The following is an 18,926-nucleotide window of genomic DNA, read 5'->3' as shown; positions in this document are numbered from 1 at the left end:
CAGAGGCTGTCCAGGAAGAACCATCATCACCGTGATCCTCCAAGCGTGGTCCACGGATCTTCAGTGTCCCGGAGGCCCTTTCGGGGGGTCCGCAAGGTCAAAGCCATTTTCATAATACTGAGAAGCTTTTTGCCTTTTTCACTCTTGTTCTCTCATGAACATACAGCGGAGTTTCCCAGAGGCTTCAGGACATGTGACAGTGCAATAGACCAAACGCAGAAGCAGGTATGAGAATCCAGCTGTCTTCTATTAAACCCCAAATTAAAGAGATTTGTAAAAGTGTAAAACAGGGCCACTCTTCTCACTAAATGCTTTTGTTTCACGAAATATAATTATTTTCCATTAAAAAATATTGTTTACGTTAACATGTAATGGGTTTTTAAATTATTTTAAAGTGGATTAATAAATATTTAAAATCTTCTCAGTCTTAACATCTAATATGGCAAATACTGATAAATAAAACCCACACAAACAAAAGCTCTTGGAGGTCCTCTGATATTTACAATCAGGGGTCCCGAGACCAAAAAGTCCACACGGCTGATCGACTCCTACAGTCCAGGCCTGACCTGGGATGGGGAGGGGAACAGGGAGAGGGAGGGGTGGCAGCGTAGATGCTCCAGGACTGGGACACCCCAGCTTCCGGCCTCAGCTCTTCCGAAACCTAGCCTGCTGTGTGACAAGTCTCTGGGCCTCTCTGAAAAGTCGTTTCCCCACCAAACTGAAAGAATCTGCCTTTTCCATTTCCCGAGATGGGTGTGGGAGACTGGAGGGTCCCCCGGATTTCACATTGCCCCTGAGGGGTGCCAGTGTGTTCAGACAAAAGGGACCATCACTGAGAGCGGCCCTCCTGGCAGACTGGCTGATGGTGGGACAGAGCAGGGGCTGCAGCCCTCAGGCCCACCGCAGCGTCCCATCCGCTGGGACAGCGGGTCTCTTCCTGCAGCCGATGCCGGCATCCCGGCTCAGGCGTCAGGGAGAGCAGTGGACAGGGTGGGCAAGTGGTCCTCCAGGGTAACGGGGATGGCGGCGTGCACACGCAGGCGCCGGGAGGAGCGGAGCACAGGCGGTGTCCCGCAGGGGCCCGTCCAGGCTCGGCAGAGTGCAGGGCCAACAGCAGTGGCTCGGAGCCCCGCTTGGAGGTCAGCCCCCTCGCTGCTCCAGTGATGCTGCCCGCTCCTGACTTCCACTCTCCCTGAGCTTGTGCCCATTCCCCCAGGGCCCACACCGGGCCTCAAGTTCAAATCCTCCAAGAGGCTCAGGTTGTGGCGGCAGGTGACATCGCTTTGGAGAAGAAGGTGCCTGTCGAGCAGAAGTCGTGCCTGGGCTGCGCACGCTGCCAACTGCCCTCCTCTCCAGCTCTTCACGCCCTGGTGACACGTGCTGGGGCTCGGCCCGCAGATGCCTGAGGAGTTCTGGGTACCGGTCAGGGCGGGCCTGAGGTCCGGAGAGGACGAGACTATGGCGCTCTGGGGCCCTAGCAGGGTCCAGCTGCTCCCCAGGCTCCAGGTTAGTCAGATGTGACAGAAGCCCCCTGGATGCTGTCCCAGGGGAGCTCTCCGGCCTCGGATCTCCACGTGACCCGGGGTGGGTGACTCCCTAACTCAGCTGTGAAGTAGGCATGATAATCACAAACTGTCCTACTTCTCAGGGCTGCAGGAGAATCAAGTGCAACCAAAGGCAGGAAAGCACTTTGTAAACTGTTGGTGACGCGTAAACCGTGAGGCCCCTGTAAAAGCCGAGCGCTCAGGGGCCCGACTCCACTCCAACAGGGATGTCAAATGTGCGTGGCACAGCTCCAGCACACTTCTCAATGGTACAGGACAGGGGCAGCAGCTACTGGGTCAAGGGTCAGGGCCCAGGGTCAGGCAGTGATCGAGAGAGTCCTGTCAGTTATTGCGGAGGTGGGATGACTGAGGCCCCTCAGGTACCATCCCAGGAGTTGGGCCCTGGGCCCACTACCCTTAGGTCACAGCTTCCAGGAGGCAGGAAAGGCCAAACAAGAAAGTCTTCCCCGGACCTGGGAAGCAGGGGGAATGAACGTTAGTCTGAAAGGACAGGGCCCAAAGGTCACGTTCAGGAAATCATTCATCCTAAGGGCTCAGAGATACCTGTCCTATAGCGGGGCTTGTGCTGGCCACTTGCGGGGCCCTCACAGACGGGAGCCAATCCCAGGCCCTCCCTGCAGAGTGCCCAGCCTAAGTGAGCAGAGCTGGAGCCAGACGGTGACAACACAAAGCAGGGTGAGTCCTGAAGGAGCAGGTCTCAGGCAGAGAAGGGGAGCTTCACGTTCTAGTGAATGTGAGCAGAGGGCGAGGATGTGGTCGGGGGCTCAGTGCAAGTCGGGGAGTGGCCGGAGCTACAAAGAGCCCCATTCATGGAACCCTCATCACACGCCAGTCGACTACAGCTCTCCCTGCCTTTGTCTCACTTAATCCTCACCGTAACTCCTTTTTAAAGAGGGGAAAACTGAAGCTCAAAGTTAAATAACTTAAGCGAGGCCAAAGGGCTAGCGAGTGTAGCCGGGACCTGATGAGATGAGCTGGGGAAGATGAGAGCTGGGGATGAGATGACCCGGAGATGTGAGCTGGGGAAGAGCGAGAAAGGCTCTGTGTGCCTTGTTCAGGAGTGTGCACCTGACCATGGAGGCAACAAGATGCCACTGGGCTTGTCAGAGCACAGAGGGTGCAGGCAGAAAACTCCGCCAGTGCTGCAAGATGGATTCAAGGGGAGAGCCTGGAGGCAGGGAGAGCAGTGTTTGGTGACCTGGGATACGGCCAAGGCAGCGGAAGGAGAAAAGGGGACCAACTGAGAACCATGTGGGTGGCAAATCAAGAGGGTTTGGCGGTTCCTTACATGGAGCAGGAGTTGCAGTGTGTCCTAGGTTTCAGGTTAGAGGGGCTGCCACTCAACAGAGAGAGGGTCAGTGGGAGAAGGGCACCGCTGTTTGGGAAGGAAGTTACCACCCTTCACAGTCAGGGTGACACCCAGAAGGCAGATGGGTGTTTTAGTCTAGAACTCCAGCAAGATGTCTGGGTTAGACAGAACTGGGAATCTCAGGAGTGGAGGTAAATGGTACCTGAAGCTATAAGAGTGGGCGAGCTGGTGGGGGAACGGCTCTGTCTATGGGACAAGAGCAGGGTTCATAGGCTGCCCGGCTGGAGAAACGAGCAGGAGGGGCTGCAGGGCAGACAGAGAAGGGGCACTCGGAGAAGTAAGAGGGAAGCCAGGGAGACAGAGGAGAGAGTGGCTAAGAGGGAGGGAGGGTGCTGGCGGCTGCTGAGAGGCTGAGGAGGCGCCGAGCAGCATCCAGCGGAGTCCTGGGCGGGAGCTGACTCACGGGGCCATGGATGGGTGCCACCGGGCCCGGCACACAGCAAGCACAACACAAATACTTCACGAACGAACACGCGAGACAGCGTGCCTTCCCAGAACTGCTGCCACGGTCAGCGCCGTTCCGGGCAGAGGCCAGGCCTGCGGGGAGGACCATCTGGCTGCTTGGGGAGCCTGCCTGGGGGCTGCAGGGAAACGCAGAGGAGCTGAACCATGGCGGTCACTGTGCCGCGCTGGGCAGTGGCCGCAAACGCTGGTGGACCGTTTCCTGCCTTGATTATAGCTGTTTTAATTAACTGCGCTACAGCTGCCTCCATCTTGTTGAGTTTTAAATTAAATTAAATGAGCTAACACTTCACAGGCTGTCTCAGGTGGCCGTGGCTGGGGCCAGAATCCTGCCCCTGCTGGGTGGCTTATCCCTCACTCCTCCCCTGGGCACCGCAGGGGTGCCCACCTGGCAGAAGTTGGTGAGGAGGGGTTGGCAGCCCAGGGAGTGGCGGGGCACCTCTGCAGCCTGCAGAGCCCTGAAAGGGGCACAGTCATGTCCTCCTTTGTGGTGTCGACACCATAGGTGATGGGCAGCGGGGGCTCTGGCTGGTGCTGCCCGAGCCATCCTGCCTGAGCCAGCCATCCCACAGCTAGCAGGAGGGCTCCTGGACCAAGGTCTATCAGTGCAGCCCATGCTGGCAGCAGACGCAGAATTGCAGCTAAGCGGATTCCAAGGCTCCTTTCCTGCCTGCTCTGTTCCCACAAAAACTGAATCAATTATCCTGGCGGGAGCCTCGCAGGCAGATCGATCGACGGGGCGACACCTCCTGCCTGGTCAAGGCGGCATCCTTGCTCGTGGGGCTCCAAGCTGGCTCGACTGAGACATCCAGAGGAGACAGGTGGCCCTGGTGGCCGAGGGATGGCAGCACATCCCCCTGGCTCCAAGCCTCTGAGGTCCAGCCTTTTGAAGCCTGATGAATCAAGCATCTTTGGCCTCTTTCCCTGCCGTCTGAAGAAGCAAAGAGAAGCATCACCCAGGCCCCCCTCAGGCCAGGCTCCAGGGAAGGTGGAGGATGAGTGCCCACAGAGCACCTTCGCAGAACCCAACACCAGGCTGGGAACAACACTCGTGCCTCAAGGAGCAGAGCTGGACTGAAGTCTGGAGTCTGACAATCCCGGGAAGGTGCAAGAATCACAGTTGACCAGCCCTCGCTGCCAAGCTTTCTTCCTGGGCTGGCCAGGTGGGCCTATAGCAGGATCTGGCCCACCCACTGGGCACCCTCTGCTCAGCCCTGGAGGGTCAGCCCCAGGCTGAGGCCTCCCGTGGCTCCCAGGCACCCAGGCCCAAGAGGGAAGGCTGCGCTGGGTTCCGGCCTGATGTCTTTCCTGAAGTCTGCACGGCCCCTTGACCCTCGCCCTCTGCTCACCTGAACGCAGCTGCTTGATGCGGCCGTTGCTCGTGGCGGGGTCCACAGGGAGGAAGTCCTTGAACCAAGAGATCTCAGGGTCTGGATTCCCGCCTGCTGCGCACAGCATGGTGGCCGTGCGGGCCTTCTCCACCACCTTCAGCTGAGGCCCCATGTCAATGGAGGGGAAGCCGGGGGGCAGCTGTTCCTCTGCAGATAAAGAGCAGATGTGCACGTTAGGGCTGGCACTGCCTGCCCACGAGGACCGCCCTAAGACTCCCAGGGTGGCTGGGATCGACTTATCTCTGCCCTGACTTCTAAGCATGAAGCCTGCCCTGACATAAGGAACCACAGTCCCGAGCCCCACTGCCCAGCCCTGCCCTTCACAGGGCCAGGGAGCTGCCGTGGGGCCCACCCTGCCCTGTCAGGAAGTCTCCGGGTCTGAGAAGCAATGCCTCGGACGGCAGACATGAGCACTTATCTCTCCGGGGCCTGGGAAGATGAGGATTGAGGCTCTCCTGGCCACAGCAGAAAGTGCTCCACAGACGCTGGGCTGCAGGGGGTCCAGGGCTCACACAGTGGCATCAACAGCCACAACTCAACCCAAAGGCTCCCCGTGCCGTTCAGCCCCCACTCCCTCTCCGGCACGTGCAGTGTCCCCCTCCACTGCCTGTATCCAGCCTTCAGCTCCACTACGGGGCAGAGCCCCACGTCACAGCCTGAGTTCTGGCCCCGACTCTGGGCGCCCTCTGCCCTACCAATGACCCACCTTCGACCCCCGGTCCTGACCCTGACCCTCCTCCCTCACTCAGTCCTGACCCTGGAAGCCATGGTCAGGCCTGGCGACCACGTCTGAGCATGTGGAGGCTAAGGAGATAAAAAAGCCCTGTGAGGACACCAAAAGTTGATGAGGGGGGCAAAACTCCACGGCTGCCTTCTCCCGGCTTGCCAGGGGTTGAGGGCTCACTTCCATGAGAGCAACAGGCATGGACCACAGCAGCACACCCCTACTCTCCCTACACGTGGACTCGTGCGTCAGCCCTGAGGGGCCGGGGATGGGGCAAGGCTGCCCACTCTGCACCCTTGGGAGCACACACTGGGCTGGTAGCACAGGCTCTGGATGAGTACAGACCAAGTGGAGCGCCCACCTCCATCACTCACTAGCTCTGTGACCTGGGAGTGTTACTAATCCTCTCCCTTTATCCATTTTTATCTATAAACAGGGTTCAAGTGCCCTCCTTGTAAAGCCGTTGTGAAGACTATATGCAATGATACACATAAGGTGCTGGAGAGTGCCTGATAAAGAATCCGAACCCAATGGCTATTGGTTGACGTTATTATTATTATAACTAGCAGGGACTGGGCCACTGGGGGCAGACAGGTACCAAGACTTGGGCCTGGGGCCCCCTCTCTCTTCCTGGGCTGGCGAGAGGCGCTCCCTTCCAGGAGCAAACCACAGACTGAGTGTGAGAAGTCAGCAAAGCCTCTCTGCCAGTGTGGATGCCAGGCACACCCAATGCGGGAAGGGGAACCCTGTCCTTTGTCAGTCTCCTGGCAGGGGAGCGGGGCTAAATGGTGGGGGGGACCAGGAGACCAGCACCGCTCCCGTCTCCCTCCTGCAGGCCCAGCACAAGACGAGCGTGTGGGGATGTTTGCTGAGGTCAGGCTCCTGTGCCAGGGAAAAGACAAGTGGGATCCTCAGAAGGGAGGAAAGTAGAGGCTGGCAGGGCTGGTCCCCCCACAGACCCAGGGGGACTGGCTGGTGGGCAGGCAGGAGAGGAAACTGGAGGAGCCTCAGCAGGCAGGGGCAAGACAGCCCTCTATTTGCTGCCACATCCCAGGGGGCGCTCTGCCGAGGCTCCAGCCGCCTGGGGCATCCCTAAGGGACTGTGGCCCTGTCAGGAGAAGGGGGGCGTCTCGGGCTGGGGAGCAGTAGGACTCCCAGCACGGTCTCGCCTCCCACCTTCTCCCGGTAACTGGCAGAACACTTCCCCACCTGCAGCTCCATAAGTTCCAGACATGAACCCAGCGTGTCCTTGGCTGTAAATATGATCCCACAGCGTCCTGACTTTTAGCTCTGATTTTTAAAAGGAAAACGTTAACAGTGGCAAGGAAAGGGAGGATGGAAATGAAGCAGGACTTGGGAGGCGCCAAGCAGGGGAACAGCTTCCTTTGGTCCTGCCGTCACTTGCTTTTCCAGGAAGGCCCAGGCAGGGCTGCGTCCACGTCCCCCCTCCCTGCCCTCCCCAACAGCCAGGGGACACTCAGGGCTGCTGGAGCCATCCTAGCCCACTGGGGCACCAGTCTAGTTCTTCCCAGACCTCAATCCTACCTGCTCAGCCCTCCAGAGCAGTGGAGGAGGGAGGGGGGCTGGGCCTGCCAGGGCATGGCCTGCCAGAGTCAGCGCCCAGGAGTCAGCTCGCCCTCATCTCTACCCACAAGGTGCTGCTCAAGGAGAAGGGAAGAAGTACAAACATCTGCAGCCCTGTGTCCTGGGAATATACTCTGAATTCCTAACACGGGGAAAGTCTTTGGGATTTGTGCCAAATTAAGGACAATTAATTTTCCTCCCTCAATTATCGTGCCCTCAGTGGTTCTGTCCTTGGCTCAGATCATCCCTCAGGCACAACCGCCAGAGCCGAAAACCGGCGTGTGTGAAGAGCTGTCCATAAAACAGCGGGACCCAAAAGCCAGTCCCTTGTGCCAACTAGGCTTCCAGGCACAAGTCAGAAGGCTGCAGTTCTGCACCTTGGGGAAGGGAAGCGTGTCTCACAGGAGGACTCCAGCCCCCCGGGAATGACCTGCTGTTGGCTCTTCCTTCTACGCTCACCCGCGGGGGCTGCTGGCACATTCAAATATAGCCAAGGACAGCAGCCATTACCGACACCCGCGTGTTTCTGGACAAGCTGAGCACTGGGCAGGTTGGTGTAAACTGACCCACCATCAGACTGTGACATTTATCCTCTTCACCCCCGCCTCCTCCACCCCGCCCAGGAACCACAGGACCTTGGGGCCACTGTAGCCTGAACCACTCAGGCTAAGGACCAGGGCAAATTCCTCAGGCTGACGTTGCATGATCACTCCAAACCCATCAACAACCGGGAAAACAGAGGTCCAGATATGAGGGATAAAGGTTAGGTTTATGGAGCATTTACTAGTTCCAGGTACCGCGTTAAAATGCTTTACAAAATGATTTTACTGAAACTATGTAAGGTACGTGAGCAAACGGGGGTGTAGAGATATCTAGGAACCTGCCCAAGGTCACAGAGTTAAGTCGAGGTGGGGCTGGCATGAGACCAGGTGGTGGGACTCCACGCCTGTCAGGGTAGGGGCGCCGGCCCCCCCGGAAGGGCTCAGGGTAGCCCTGGGGGAGCCAGCCACCATCCTGCCCCCGTAACACGCCCTCTGCCGGCTGGGCTTCAGGCCGGCAGCTCCGCTGCAGACCCCTGCACACACGCCGCAGCGTTTTTATTTACTGCAAAACGAACACGACTGTCCCTCACACATGACCACCCTCGGGAATGCACCCACGTTCCAACACACGCATATACGGGTCACGCCGAATCCCCTCAAAACCCGTCCTGAGGGCGGAGGGGCTGCGGAGCGCCAGGAGAAGAAGGGTCCCTCCCCCTTCCAGGCCGCCGGTAACTATGGCAACGGCGGAGACTGCGCCGCGGCGGAAAGGCGGCACATGCCGTGTCCACGCGGGGCGCGCGTCTGCGGTCCGAGCCGCTGCCCCCCCTCCCGCCCCTGCCTGGGTGGAGTCACGGCGCCCCTTCTCAGGACCCCACTCCCCAACCCCAGGAAGCCCAGCTTCTTTCACGCTCAACCGACGCGTAGCTGGGGGCTGCCCCCTTAGTGTGCACAGCGCCGGGAGGTCCCTACACCTGCCTCGCAGTCTCAGTGCCAGACTTCCGCAGTGTCTGTGCCTCTGGGGCCGAGGTCTATCCATCCTCTGATAAAAGGGTCCCCGCGAAGGAAAGAGAAACCCATGGGGACTTTAGGGGACCTCAGAGGTACTGGGGAACCTCTACAGCCGTTTGTGGATTCCGCCTGCATGCATATGTAGGGCGCACACATTCCTAGCGTCTGCCCGCACATATCTGTGTACCTGTGGTGGGTACACACGTGTGCATGAATTGCGATGGTCTTTAGATACTGCAGTGGGAACCCTGACCCCTTCTTCCCTGCTATCCCCACTGGGCGGAGGAAGGTGACAGGGTGTGGGGGGCTGGGAGATGGGTGTTGGGAGCCTAAGGCTCAGAGAGGGGCAAGAGCTTGGCTGAGGTCCCCACAGCAGCAGTGGAGCTGGATCAGTTCAACTCCACAGCTCACCTGCTATCTTGGTGGCTTCCTGAAGGAGGAGGGAGATGCAAGAGTAGGAAACACTTGAACAGGAGAGGCAGGGAGAGCTTTCTGGTGGAAGGGAGGGAGGGGCTGCCTGAGTAAGGGCTGTGGTCCGGGGAGACGGTGGGAAGGTGAGGCTGCTTGGAGCTAAGGCCTGATGAATGTGGCTGGGGTGGAGGTGGACAGGGGCTCAGCCTAGGCTGGCTGCAATGACTGGGGGAGGGGGCTGCTGAGGCCCCCTACAAAGCACACACAGGTCTCTTTGTCCAGCTCAGCCTGGGATGCCTGAGGCGGAGTCTGGGCCAGAGGGAGGGGGCTGCACCAGGGAAGCGGACAGATGGGGACGCCTTGCGGGGTCCCGGAGCGGGCGGCACCGTCTGTCAGCACGAACTTCTCACCCGTGTTTACCCAGCTTCCTGGCGTCTCTGTGCGCACGCAGGCACACACAGGCACACACATACACAGGCTCCCTGGGGTGGCACCGTCTGTAGGCCTGACCCTCTCTCCTGTGCCTGAGTGTTGGGCCTGGCCTCACCCCTTCTCTGAACGTAGACACCTAGATACATGCACAACCAGGGACCCACAGAGATATACGTGGAGAAAGAGACAGGTGCAAAAATAGAAATCTACATGTGCGTGCGGAGGGGCACCTGCAGTGACAAGCACCTGTGGAAACAGACTCATGCAAGCAGATCCAGAGGGAGAGCATGCAGAGACGCAGAAACACACATGTGCAGACATGCAGAGATAACACGTATGCTGACACACGTGTCCCTGGAGACGCATGCAGGGACAGAGCCGGGAAATGCAGAGACGCATGAGGGGACCTCGTGGGTGGCAGGGCTGCTGGTTCCCCCAGCCCTCCTGGCACTCTAAGGAAACCAAGGCTGCCTCAGGCCCTGTCCCTGAGGCAGCTCCATCCTTAGCAAGGTCAGGGCCAAGACACCCCCTAGCAGGTGGGAAGGGCTCCTCAGACCCGCAGGCTCCCACACTCTCCCAGAGAGCCCCACCCCACCCCCAGACTTCCAGGCAGTAAGGGGGGCCTGGGGAGCCTTGGGCTCCCTTCGCAGCTTTCAGTCTTGATTTTCAGCTTTTTCTAAGAGAAAACTCCCACCTCTTTTAGCACTCAGATTTCATCAAACTTGGCATCTTAAAAGCCTGTTTTGTTTTTGAGTCTGAGCTGTTTGGGGCCTGTCGGCAGCACAAGCTAGCTGAGAACAGCCAAGCAGCCGAGGCCTCCCCCTTGCAGTCCCCCACCTCCAGGGCTTCCCTGGCACCTCACAGGGCTCTACACAACCTGGCTGGTGAGGCCTCCCAGCCACACACAGCCAGGTGAACCTGGGGACCGTCCCCAGGCCTGTACCTTTTCCACATTCCAGCTTCTGGGTCCTGACCCACAGCGAACTCTTCCTGGGGTCCCCACCTCAGTCCTACTCGAGGACGATTCTTTTGATCCCTTTACTCCCCTAGGTTCAGGCCCAGTCCCTCCAGACCACTGAGAGCCTCCCACTCACTCCTCAGGTCCCTGCAGCCCAGCTGCCACTGCCATGGCTTCCTGCCAGCGTGCTCACCAAGGTCAACCATGACTCCACGGAGCTAAGTCCAAAAGACACGTCTCATCGTTCATCCTGCCTGACCTCTCGACGGCACCCCTCCCTGCTCCTTCCAGACTCTTTTCTCTTGACTTCCACGGACTCACCCCTACCTCTCAGACACCTCCTCACCAGATTCCTATGCAAACTCCCCTCCCAACATGGAGAGCTAGCGTCTGGGGCTCCATCCGGGCCCTCTTCCTCCCCCTTGGCTCTGGCTCCGTAAGTTTTGCCATTTCTCCACCCTCAAAACTGCATCTCCAGATGTCCCTTGGAGTGCCAGTCCTCCTTGACACCCCTACCTCCAATGCCTGCGCACACCCGATACAACAGGTTTCTAAGTGGCCTCATCAACTTGCCCCTCAAACCAGGTCCTCCTCCCACACCTGAACCTTAGAAAACAGCACTGCCATCTACCTGGCCCAGAGCCAGCAACCCCGAGTCTCCCGCCTCCCCAGTCCCACAGGTGGCCAGGCAGGCCACCACTCTCTCTAAACTGCATGAAACCCAGTCTCCCTTCCTTCCCTACCCACTGCCTGGGTTTGGGCCACTACCACCTCTTGCCCGGGCTGCAGTGCTGCCCCGGCCTCTCACTGGTGTCCCTGTACCCCATTCTGTACCCCCAGGGACATTTCTGAAACATAAATTTTATCAAGTCATTCCCCTGATTAAAATACCCTTTCCCCTGGCAACCAGAGAGAGGTGGCAGCTCACCAGGGATGGAGAAGGTACACACACAGGGGCATTTGAAACCTCCGACTTGGCTAGCTGTTCCCGGAGGTGCTGGCTCCGCTGTGGTCCTGCGGCTGGGGGAGATGGCAGTGGGCGAGGGAGCCACGGGCACAGCAGGGCCATGTAAGCACCCGTGACCACAGGGCTGGGAGGGGCAGGCTAGGCACAGGGAAGGTGTCCAATGTCCGTGGCTAACAGAAGAGGCAGGCGTACTGCCCACCCCACAAGAGGACCCATTCAGAAGGAAGTCCGCTTGGACCTTGAACGCAAATCAGAACTAGAAAAAAATGGGGGATCCCAGGTGCCAAGAAACCCAGAGTCGGATCTTCTAGACCCTCCTGGCAGTGCCCACCTACTGACACCTCTCCCACCCCCATGCCTGGGGCCCAGATCTCTCCAGGAAATGGTTGCAGAGCCTCGTATCTGCACGGTTCTGAATGCGACTACAGTCACAATGGGGCGGGGAAGGACAGGTCACAGATCCCACAGTCACTGGGCCAGAAGCACTTAGGTCATGCCTCAGCTGCGAGGGGAGGAGCAGAAGCTGGCCCAGGTTCTAGGTGCTGGGGCTCCTTCTTCATCTTCCATGGATGCAAATCAGGGAGGTGACAGGCCCAGCTTCCTCCGAACAAGCCCATGAGCTAGACACGTATGCAGGCAACAGGAAGGGGGCACATCCTGCCACCTAAGGAGTCATCCTCTGCCTGGCAGCCCTTTACCCAAACTCCCCACCCTCCTAAGTCAGGCCTGGGCCAGGGGCAGGGAGGAGGGTGGGGCAGGGAGAGATGACTCCCTGGGAAAACGCCCACCCACCCTGAAAACACAAGCTTCTGTACTGGCCCCGCTCCAGGTTCAGCCAGCCCAGGGCCGCAGGACTGGGTCATATGTTGCTCATCAGCCCTCATGTCCCTGGGGCTGTTTCCAAAGGGGCTGTGGTGGGGGGGGGGGGGTTGGGTGGGGGGGTTCAAGAGGGCCTCCGTCATCCCACAGTCCCAAAACCAGGGTGAGAACCACTGCGGAGCCTGGGGGTCCAGGCCCAGCACGGACTGCCCCCCTCCCCCGGTCACTACCCCACATGCCTGACAGCTGGCCTCCCGCAGGGCCTATCTGGAACGAAGGGGGCAAGGCCAGGCACTCCATGCGGGCACCTGGATTCCTGTGTGGCCTGAGCGGTGTGGTCCTGGCCAGTCAGCAGACACCAAGGCCAGGTGGGAACAGGTGAAAGGGAGCCTGGGCTTGATGAGGGGAGGGGAGGAAGAGGAGAGCGTCCCCAGGCCTGGGCAGGATCCCTATCTGGGGCCCCCTCCCTTCTGGCCTGGCTGCAGAGGAACTGCTGAGGTGCAGTTCTCAGAGGCACTGGGAACAGCTCAGCCTGACCACTCTGCCCCACGTCCGTCTCTGTCCCGCTGTCCTGGCTGACCGACAGCTCCGAGCAGGGATCCTGTGGGGTCCAGGAGACAATGAGCCCAGACACAGCATCTCCGGCCTCCCACAGCACCAGACTGACCGCACACACTCAGCCCAGTCTGCTTGCTGCACACCCCTCCCCCCGCCGCAGACACAGGTCATAAGGTGTACACCACCTGCTGTACACACCACACCCCACACACACTGCCTGATGTGCGTGCGCACACACACACACACGCAGTCGGACGCACGCCCCCTGCTATATGTACAACCCATAAGGCACACACAGCCCCTAAGACTGTAACACCACAACGCACACCTCACACACACTGCCTTACAGACAGCACACAGGGCACTCACCACACGCAGGGTGCACACTACCTGCTGTAGCCATGACCACGAGGCAAATGCTGCCTCCTGCACTCGGGGGCCCCAGAGCCAGGTGCCCACCACAAAGTCAGAAACGGCTTATCCCTGCTCCTCGGCCTCTCCCCTCCTCCTTGCCCCTCTTTCTCTTCTCCTCCTCCTTCTTGGCCCTTCCAGAACCTGCCCAAGTCACCAGGGCCCTGCCCACACCTCTGCTGTCTGGCCTCCTCTGGGGCTTTCCTGACCACAGTACCGGTACTGCCCGGCTGGAACCCACTGGCCCACGTGAATCCACAACCTCCAGACTGAGCTCCAGGACCCTCCCGGCTTCCCCACACCCTGGAGGGAAAGGCCAGGAAGCAAGGCCAGTCTCCCCTCCCCCTCCACTCCCCCTCCCTCGTGAGGGAAAATGTCAGATTCCCTGTCTCAGTGGCGGCAGCGGGCGGGTTGGAGGGGGAGTGATTCAGCCTCAAGAGTGCGGCGTGAGAAGAGCTTTTCCTGCCATTACCCGGCGAGGGAGAGACTGGTGCGCTAATGGCTTCAATTACCACTCAGACAGGAACACTGGGCGGCTCACCCCCAGCCAGCTTGTGCCGGGTACCCCCACCCGGTACCCAGCGGGGCCTAGGGGGCGGGGAGCAGCCGGCTGGGCATCACAGGGCAGTCGGGACTCACTGGGAGTGGCAGTCCTGCCCAGAGAGCCGGCTGCAAAGGCCACGAAGTGGGAGTGGTGTGGGTGCTCCCAGAGGGTGAGGGGAGCTCAGGGCATGGCACGGAGCAAGGCAGGGCAGGGAGCTTGGCGTGGACCCGTAGGCCTGGGAGGCAGCAACCCCTCACCTGAGCCAAGTCACCCCAGAGAGCCCTGGGCCACTCCCCTGAAGAGCCCAGTGTGTGGTGAGCTCCATGCAGTTTATGATGAGGGTAAGAGACTCAACCTTTATTCCCAGCCCGCAAACCGGCTTCATCCTCTCCCCAGCCCTCCTCCCAGGAGTGACCCTGGCTGTCTTCTGGCCCCAGCCCACAGCTGTAGTCACACCATACTTTCACCCAACTCCCACACACACCCAGCTTCCCTGGCCAGCACAGGAGGCCTGGAGCGGCAGGGCGGGGCTGCTTTCCTCTGGCCCCGCCCCCTGGTACCTTTAAGGCCTCCCACTCCCCTCCTTTCTGCCATGCCCAGAGCCAGAGGGTCAAGGTTATGCAGACCAACATGGTAAGTCAGCATTTCATCTTGCGGGTGCTGTGTTTCAGGAGCAGGAGGGGCTCATTCAGGCCCACAGCTCCATCTCAGCTGGGCCAGGCGCATGGTTAGGGCCCTACATGCTTCCCAACCTCATCAGACACCTCCCACGCCGAGGAGCACAAACAGACCCCAGACCCCTGCGAGAGAAACCCTCCTCCAAGAAGGCCCCTCTAGAAGGACAGACCCCTGCAAGTCTGAACCCCCTCACCTCAGCCCCTGCCAGACCATCCCAATCCTCCTCAACCCTTTAAAAGATAAAGCTGCCCACGGCAGAGGTGGGGATAGGAGAGTGCCAACAGAGGACTTGGGGAGAGCAAGGGCCAAAATTGGGGTGTAGGGGCTTTGGGGGGGCTTTTCTTCCAACACTAATAAGGAGGCTCTCTTTCCCTTAATATGAGGGCCTGAGAGATGCCCTCTGGGGTGGGAGCCACAGCCTGGCCCTTCAGCCACCTCCCAAATGCCAGGGCAGGGCAGATGGCTCCTGCTGGGGCAGACACCAACAGGAGGGAGGGTAGTGCTGAAATACCTGTCCTGAGGTCATAAGTGGGGAAACTGAGGTCAGGGGTGGCAGGGAGCACCATGAAAGCACTCAACCATCAGGGATCTTGGCCCAGGGCCTGTCCTCTGGGCTCCCGCCCCCCATAGGAGTGGATGGTGGGGGCTGCATCACCCAGATGATGCCAGGCAGCAGAGATGCCAGGTACAGCCAGCTCACACGTCTGGGCCTTGGGATGTGCTGCTTCCAGCCCAATAGCATGCTGGAATCCGGCAAGGTGCTTAACTCCTATTTAATCCTCCCAACCAGCTTGGGTGGCAAGTACTATGTCCCTATTTACAGAGCGAGCAAATGAGGCTCAGAGGCTTGGTTACTTGCCTGAGGTCACAAGGTGAGAGAGTAAGTGGTCGAGAGCCCCTGCTCTTAACCCCTGTCCTCCACTGCCCCTCTAAGCTGGAGGGCCCTGCCCCGCCTCGCAGCAGACACAGTCACAAAGGAGTTACTGAATGGACGTGCGTGTGAACACATAAAGCCACAACGTGAAAATGGCCAATACGAAAAGACGTTCAACTGCTCTGTAATCAAAGAAATGCAAATTAAATTGAGATGCCATTTTTTGCCTATTAACTTGGCAAAGACTTTTTTAAATGATAATTCCCACTGCTGGTGAGGATGAGCAGAAAAGAGGCCCTCTTATGCCCTGTTTGGTCAGAGTGTAAACCGACACAGTCTTCTGGAAATACTGAAAAGGCTTAAAATCGCATGTGCCCTTTGATCCAGCAATTCCACTTTCATGCATCTAGAATAAGGAAATAATCAGGAAGGTGAATACATCTTACCTGCAAGGAAGTGTGTAGCACCTTATTTATAAAAGCAAAAAACTGGAAACAACATATGTGTCCAACAATAAGGGAGTGGCTAAATAAATTGGGGTACTTGCATGTGACACTTACCCACAGCCATTAACAAATAATGATGCAGAAAAAAATGGCAAGGAAGATGTTCATGATATGTTGTTTTAAAAAGCAGTCCACAAATCATTGAGCAGAATGTAATCCTGTTTTTGTTACATATATCATGCATGCACAGAAAATGGACTATAACGAGATAACCAAAAGTTAATAGTAGAGGTAAGATAAACAGATGATTTTTATTTTTTCCTATGTGCTATTTTATACTTACCAAATTTTCAACAGTGAACAGGTATTGTTACTGTAATTTTTTTTAAAAAGCAACAATCAATGCCATATTTTGAAAATATAGGCAGACACATTCAGACTGATGACTCCATCATGGCTGGGGTTGGGGGGGGCGACCATGTCACTCTATTTGTGGCTTCCTATGTCCCCAGGAAAGTGTTCATTTCTCAACCTGGTCCTGTGTCATCTGCCCTCCAGTCTCTCCAGGCTCATGTTGAATTACTCTTCCCCGTTTCTCTGTGTCCTCCAGTGACCCCCCCAACCCCAAAACCAAACGGAACCACTCAGAGTTCCTTGAAAGCACCATTCTCTCCTGCCTCTGGGCCTTAGCACATGCTGATGCTATTCCCCTGCCGAGGCCCCCAACCCAACTCCCACTTGTCCCCAGGACTCAGACCACAGCTCCCTTCTACGCTGCACCCTGCCCCCCAGTCCCCGGGCCACACCCGCAGGACTTATTGGAGACTGAAGTCTCAAGGGCAGGACCGGGTCAGATAACTCTCAGGACACAAGGCAGCATTAGGGAGTGTTTGTGAATGAATGGAGGCGCCGCGGAGTGAGAGAAGTCATTCAAGTCCACATACAGAGCCCCAGCCTCCAGCCTAGGGCCCTTGCTCATAACGGTGACTGGGAACACACCTCTCTGAAGCCTACTGCCAGGTTCCACATGAAAATCACATCCACTGCCACGAGTCATGTACCCCAAGCGATACGTAGCTGCAGCCCCCCACCTTAAGTCAGTCCCCAGACCCACCAAGCAACATCCTGGCTCTGCAGAACACAAAGACACGAGGCACACAGCGGGCTTTGGCACAAGCCAAAAATCCAGTGACCATGCCTGCCCACCACTGACCTTCGCTGACCCCAGGATGGCCAGTTTTCCTTTCCACAAAAACACTCCAGCCCACGGCGGGGACGGGCCTGGCTGGCTGGCTCATCCCTGCATCAGTCTCCGCACCCACCACGCCCCATCCCTCCCCAGCACGTACCTTCGAGCACTGAGAGCTTGGCACTAGTGTTGATCTCTCCCAGACTGTTGGTGGCCGTGCACTCATAGATGGCCTCATCTCGCTGCACCCGCAATGGCTGGATTCGCAGCACGGACCCTGCCCCGTCGTCAAACTCAATTACCTGCCGCAGGACAGACACGTGGTCACAGCCTGCTCAGGACACAGAGGCCTGCTCAGGGTCAGCCGTCCTCTCACTGCCAAAAGGCCCCCAAGGAGGGAGACCAAGAGCAGGTGAGGTAGGACCAGACCCCAGAATAGGCAGACCTGGAGCCCTGCCTGCCCCTTCCCGCCCGAGACTGTACCTCGAAGCGCTGGGAGCTGACTTTCTTCCCCTTCTTCATCCATGTGATGCGTGGCTTGGGTTCCCCTGTGGCTTGGCACACGAAGGAGGCCACCCCTCCTGACAGCCCAGTCTGGTCCTCAGGGACCTTAATGAAGACAGGTTTGCCTGGAGAGATAGAGACACCAGGTCATCATGGCACGGTCACTGCCGACATGGCCTGTACTACAGGGGGCAGGCATGGGGTGGGGGGCAAGAAAGATCTATACAGGAAATAACAGTAGCGACGCCTAACCCTTATGCAGTGCTTCTTATGTGCCAGGCACTCTTCAAAGAGCTGTGAGCACATGAGCTGGGTGCTACAGTTACCTGTGCTTATACAGAAGGAAGTCAAGACACACAGAGGTTAAGGGATTTGCCTAACATGACAGCTGGTTAGTGGCAGAGCCAAGATTTGAACCCAGGCAACTGAGTCTGGAGTCCATACTTTAACTGCTACACTCTTCTGTCTCCCATCCCCCCATCAATTCCAAGCTCTAGGATAAAGGCATGCTGAGAGTTGCTGGGAACAGCCCTAGCATCTCCCCTGGACGTGTCCCTCCCCCACTGCTCTCCACCAGGGTGATGGTACCTCCATCCACCGCAAGGCTCAAGCCAGAAACCGTGACTCCACCTCTCCCCGGCCCCCACACACCATCAGTCCTGAAGGCCTAGACATTCCACCTCCTAAGTATCTCTGGATGTCTTCCCAGGTGAATGCTGTCCTGTAAATCTGCACTCCCCACCCCGCTGCCACTGGCTGGGTTATTGCCTTCCGATGGCCTGGACGTCTCCCCAAAGTGTCCACAGAGAGGCGGTGGGGGGGAGAAGGGAGGGGGCTTGGACACCGTACTGCCATGCCCACCCATGTCACCTTGATACACACACCAGGGCCAACCTGGAATCCCACCACCCAGGGTCACAAGACCCTGGAAACCCGGCCTTCATTAAGATGTAGAAATGCCTTGCTAATCCTGATAGCGGATCCATTTCCTATTAATCAGACCAATGAACAGCTCCAGGAAGCCTGATACCATGAGAAATGACATTTCAGACCACCTGCTCGGTGCCGATGAGCCCAGGCCTGGTCTGGTCTCTGGCACAAAAACATGTTTGTTCAATGATGATAATCCCACTCTGCACCAGGTACTTCATCTCATTTAGTCCTTCACTGTTGTTATCCCCAGTTTAGAGGCACAGAGAGGTCAAGTCACTAGCCCAAGGTCACACATCCAATAAGCGGCACATCTGAGATTTGAATTCAAGCCTATATGACTCCAAGACACCTGCCAGAAACAGTTCATATTGGTATAGTTGGGGGCCTTGTCAAGAGCAGAGTCAGTGGGGTAGCAGGGGCCAAAGCCAGACCAAAGAAGGTCAAGGAGCAAGAGGTGAAGAAGTGGAGAGCAGAGTACAGTGACTATTTAAAGAAGATTGGGGACTTCCCTGGTGGTGCAGTGGTTAAGAACCCACCTGCCAATGCAGGGGGAC

General features: G+C 57.9%; 1 protein-coding gene across 4 annotated transcripts in view; it reads right to left on the bottom strand.

Moving 5' to 3' along the window:
• PTPRF (protein tyrosine phosphatase receptor type F) overlaps positions 1 to 18,926 on the bottom strand; it is an 84,248-nt gene that overhangs the window by 43,630 nt on the left and 21,692 nt on the right. For all 4 annotated transcript variants that reach the window (XM_057550191.1, XM_057550197.1, XM_057550203.1 and 1 more), the window contains exons 4-6: positions 17,419 to 17,564; positions 17,096 to 17,237; positions 4,746 to 4,934 (exon numbers count right to left, since the gene is read on the bottom strand). In XM_057550191.1, coding sequence (XP_057406174.1) covers positions 4,746 to 4,934; positions 17,096 to 17,237; positions 17,419 to 17,564 — 477 coding nt within the window. The remainder of the gene's footprint in view (positions 1 to 4,745; positions 4,935 to 17,095; positions 17,238 to 17,418; positions 17,565 to 18,926) is intronic.

The sequence above is a fragment of the Balaenoptera acutorostrata genome, chromosome 1 (genome assembly GCF_949987535.1).
Source record: "Balaenoptera acutorostrata chromosome 1, mBalAcu1.1, whole genome shotgun sequence".
NCBI classification, from domain to species: domain Eukaryota; kingdom Metazoa; phylum Chordata; class Mammalia; order Artiodactyla; family Balaenopteridae; genus Balaenoptera; species Balaenoptera acutorostrata.
This window is presented reverse-complemented; position numbering and strand designations above follow the sequence as displayed.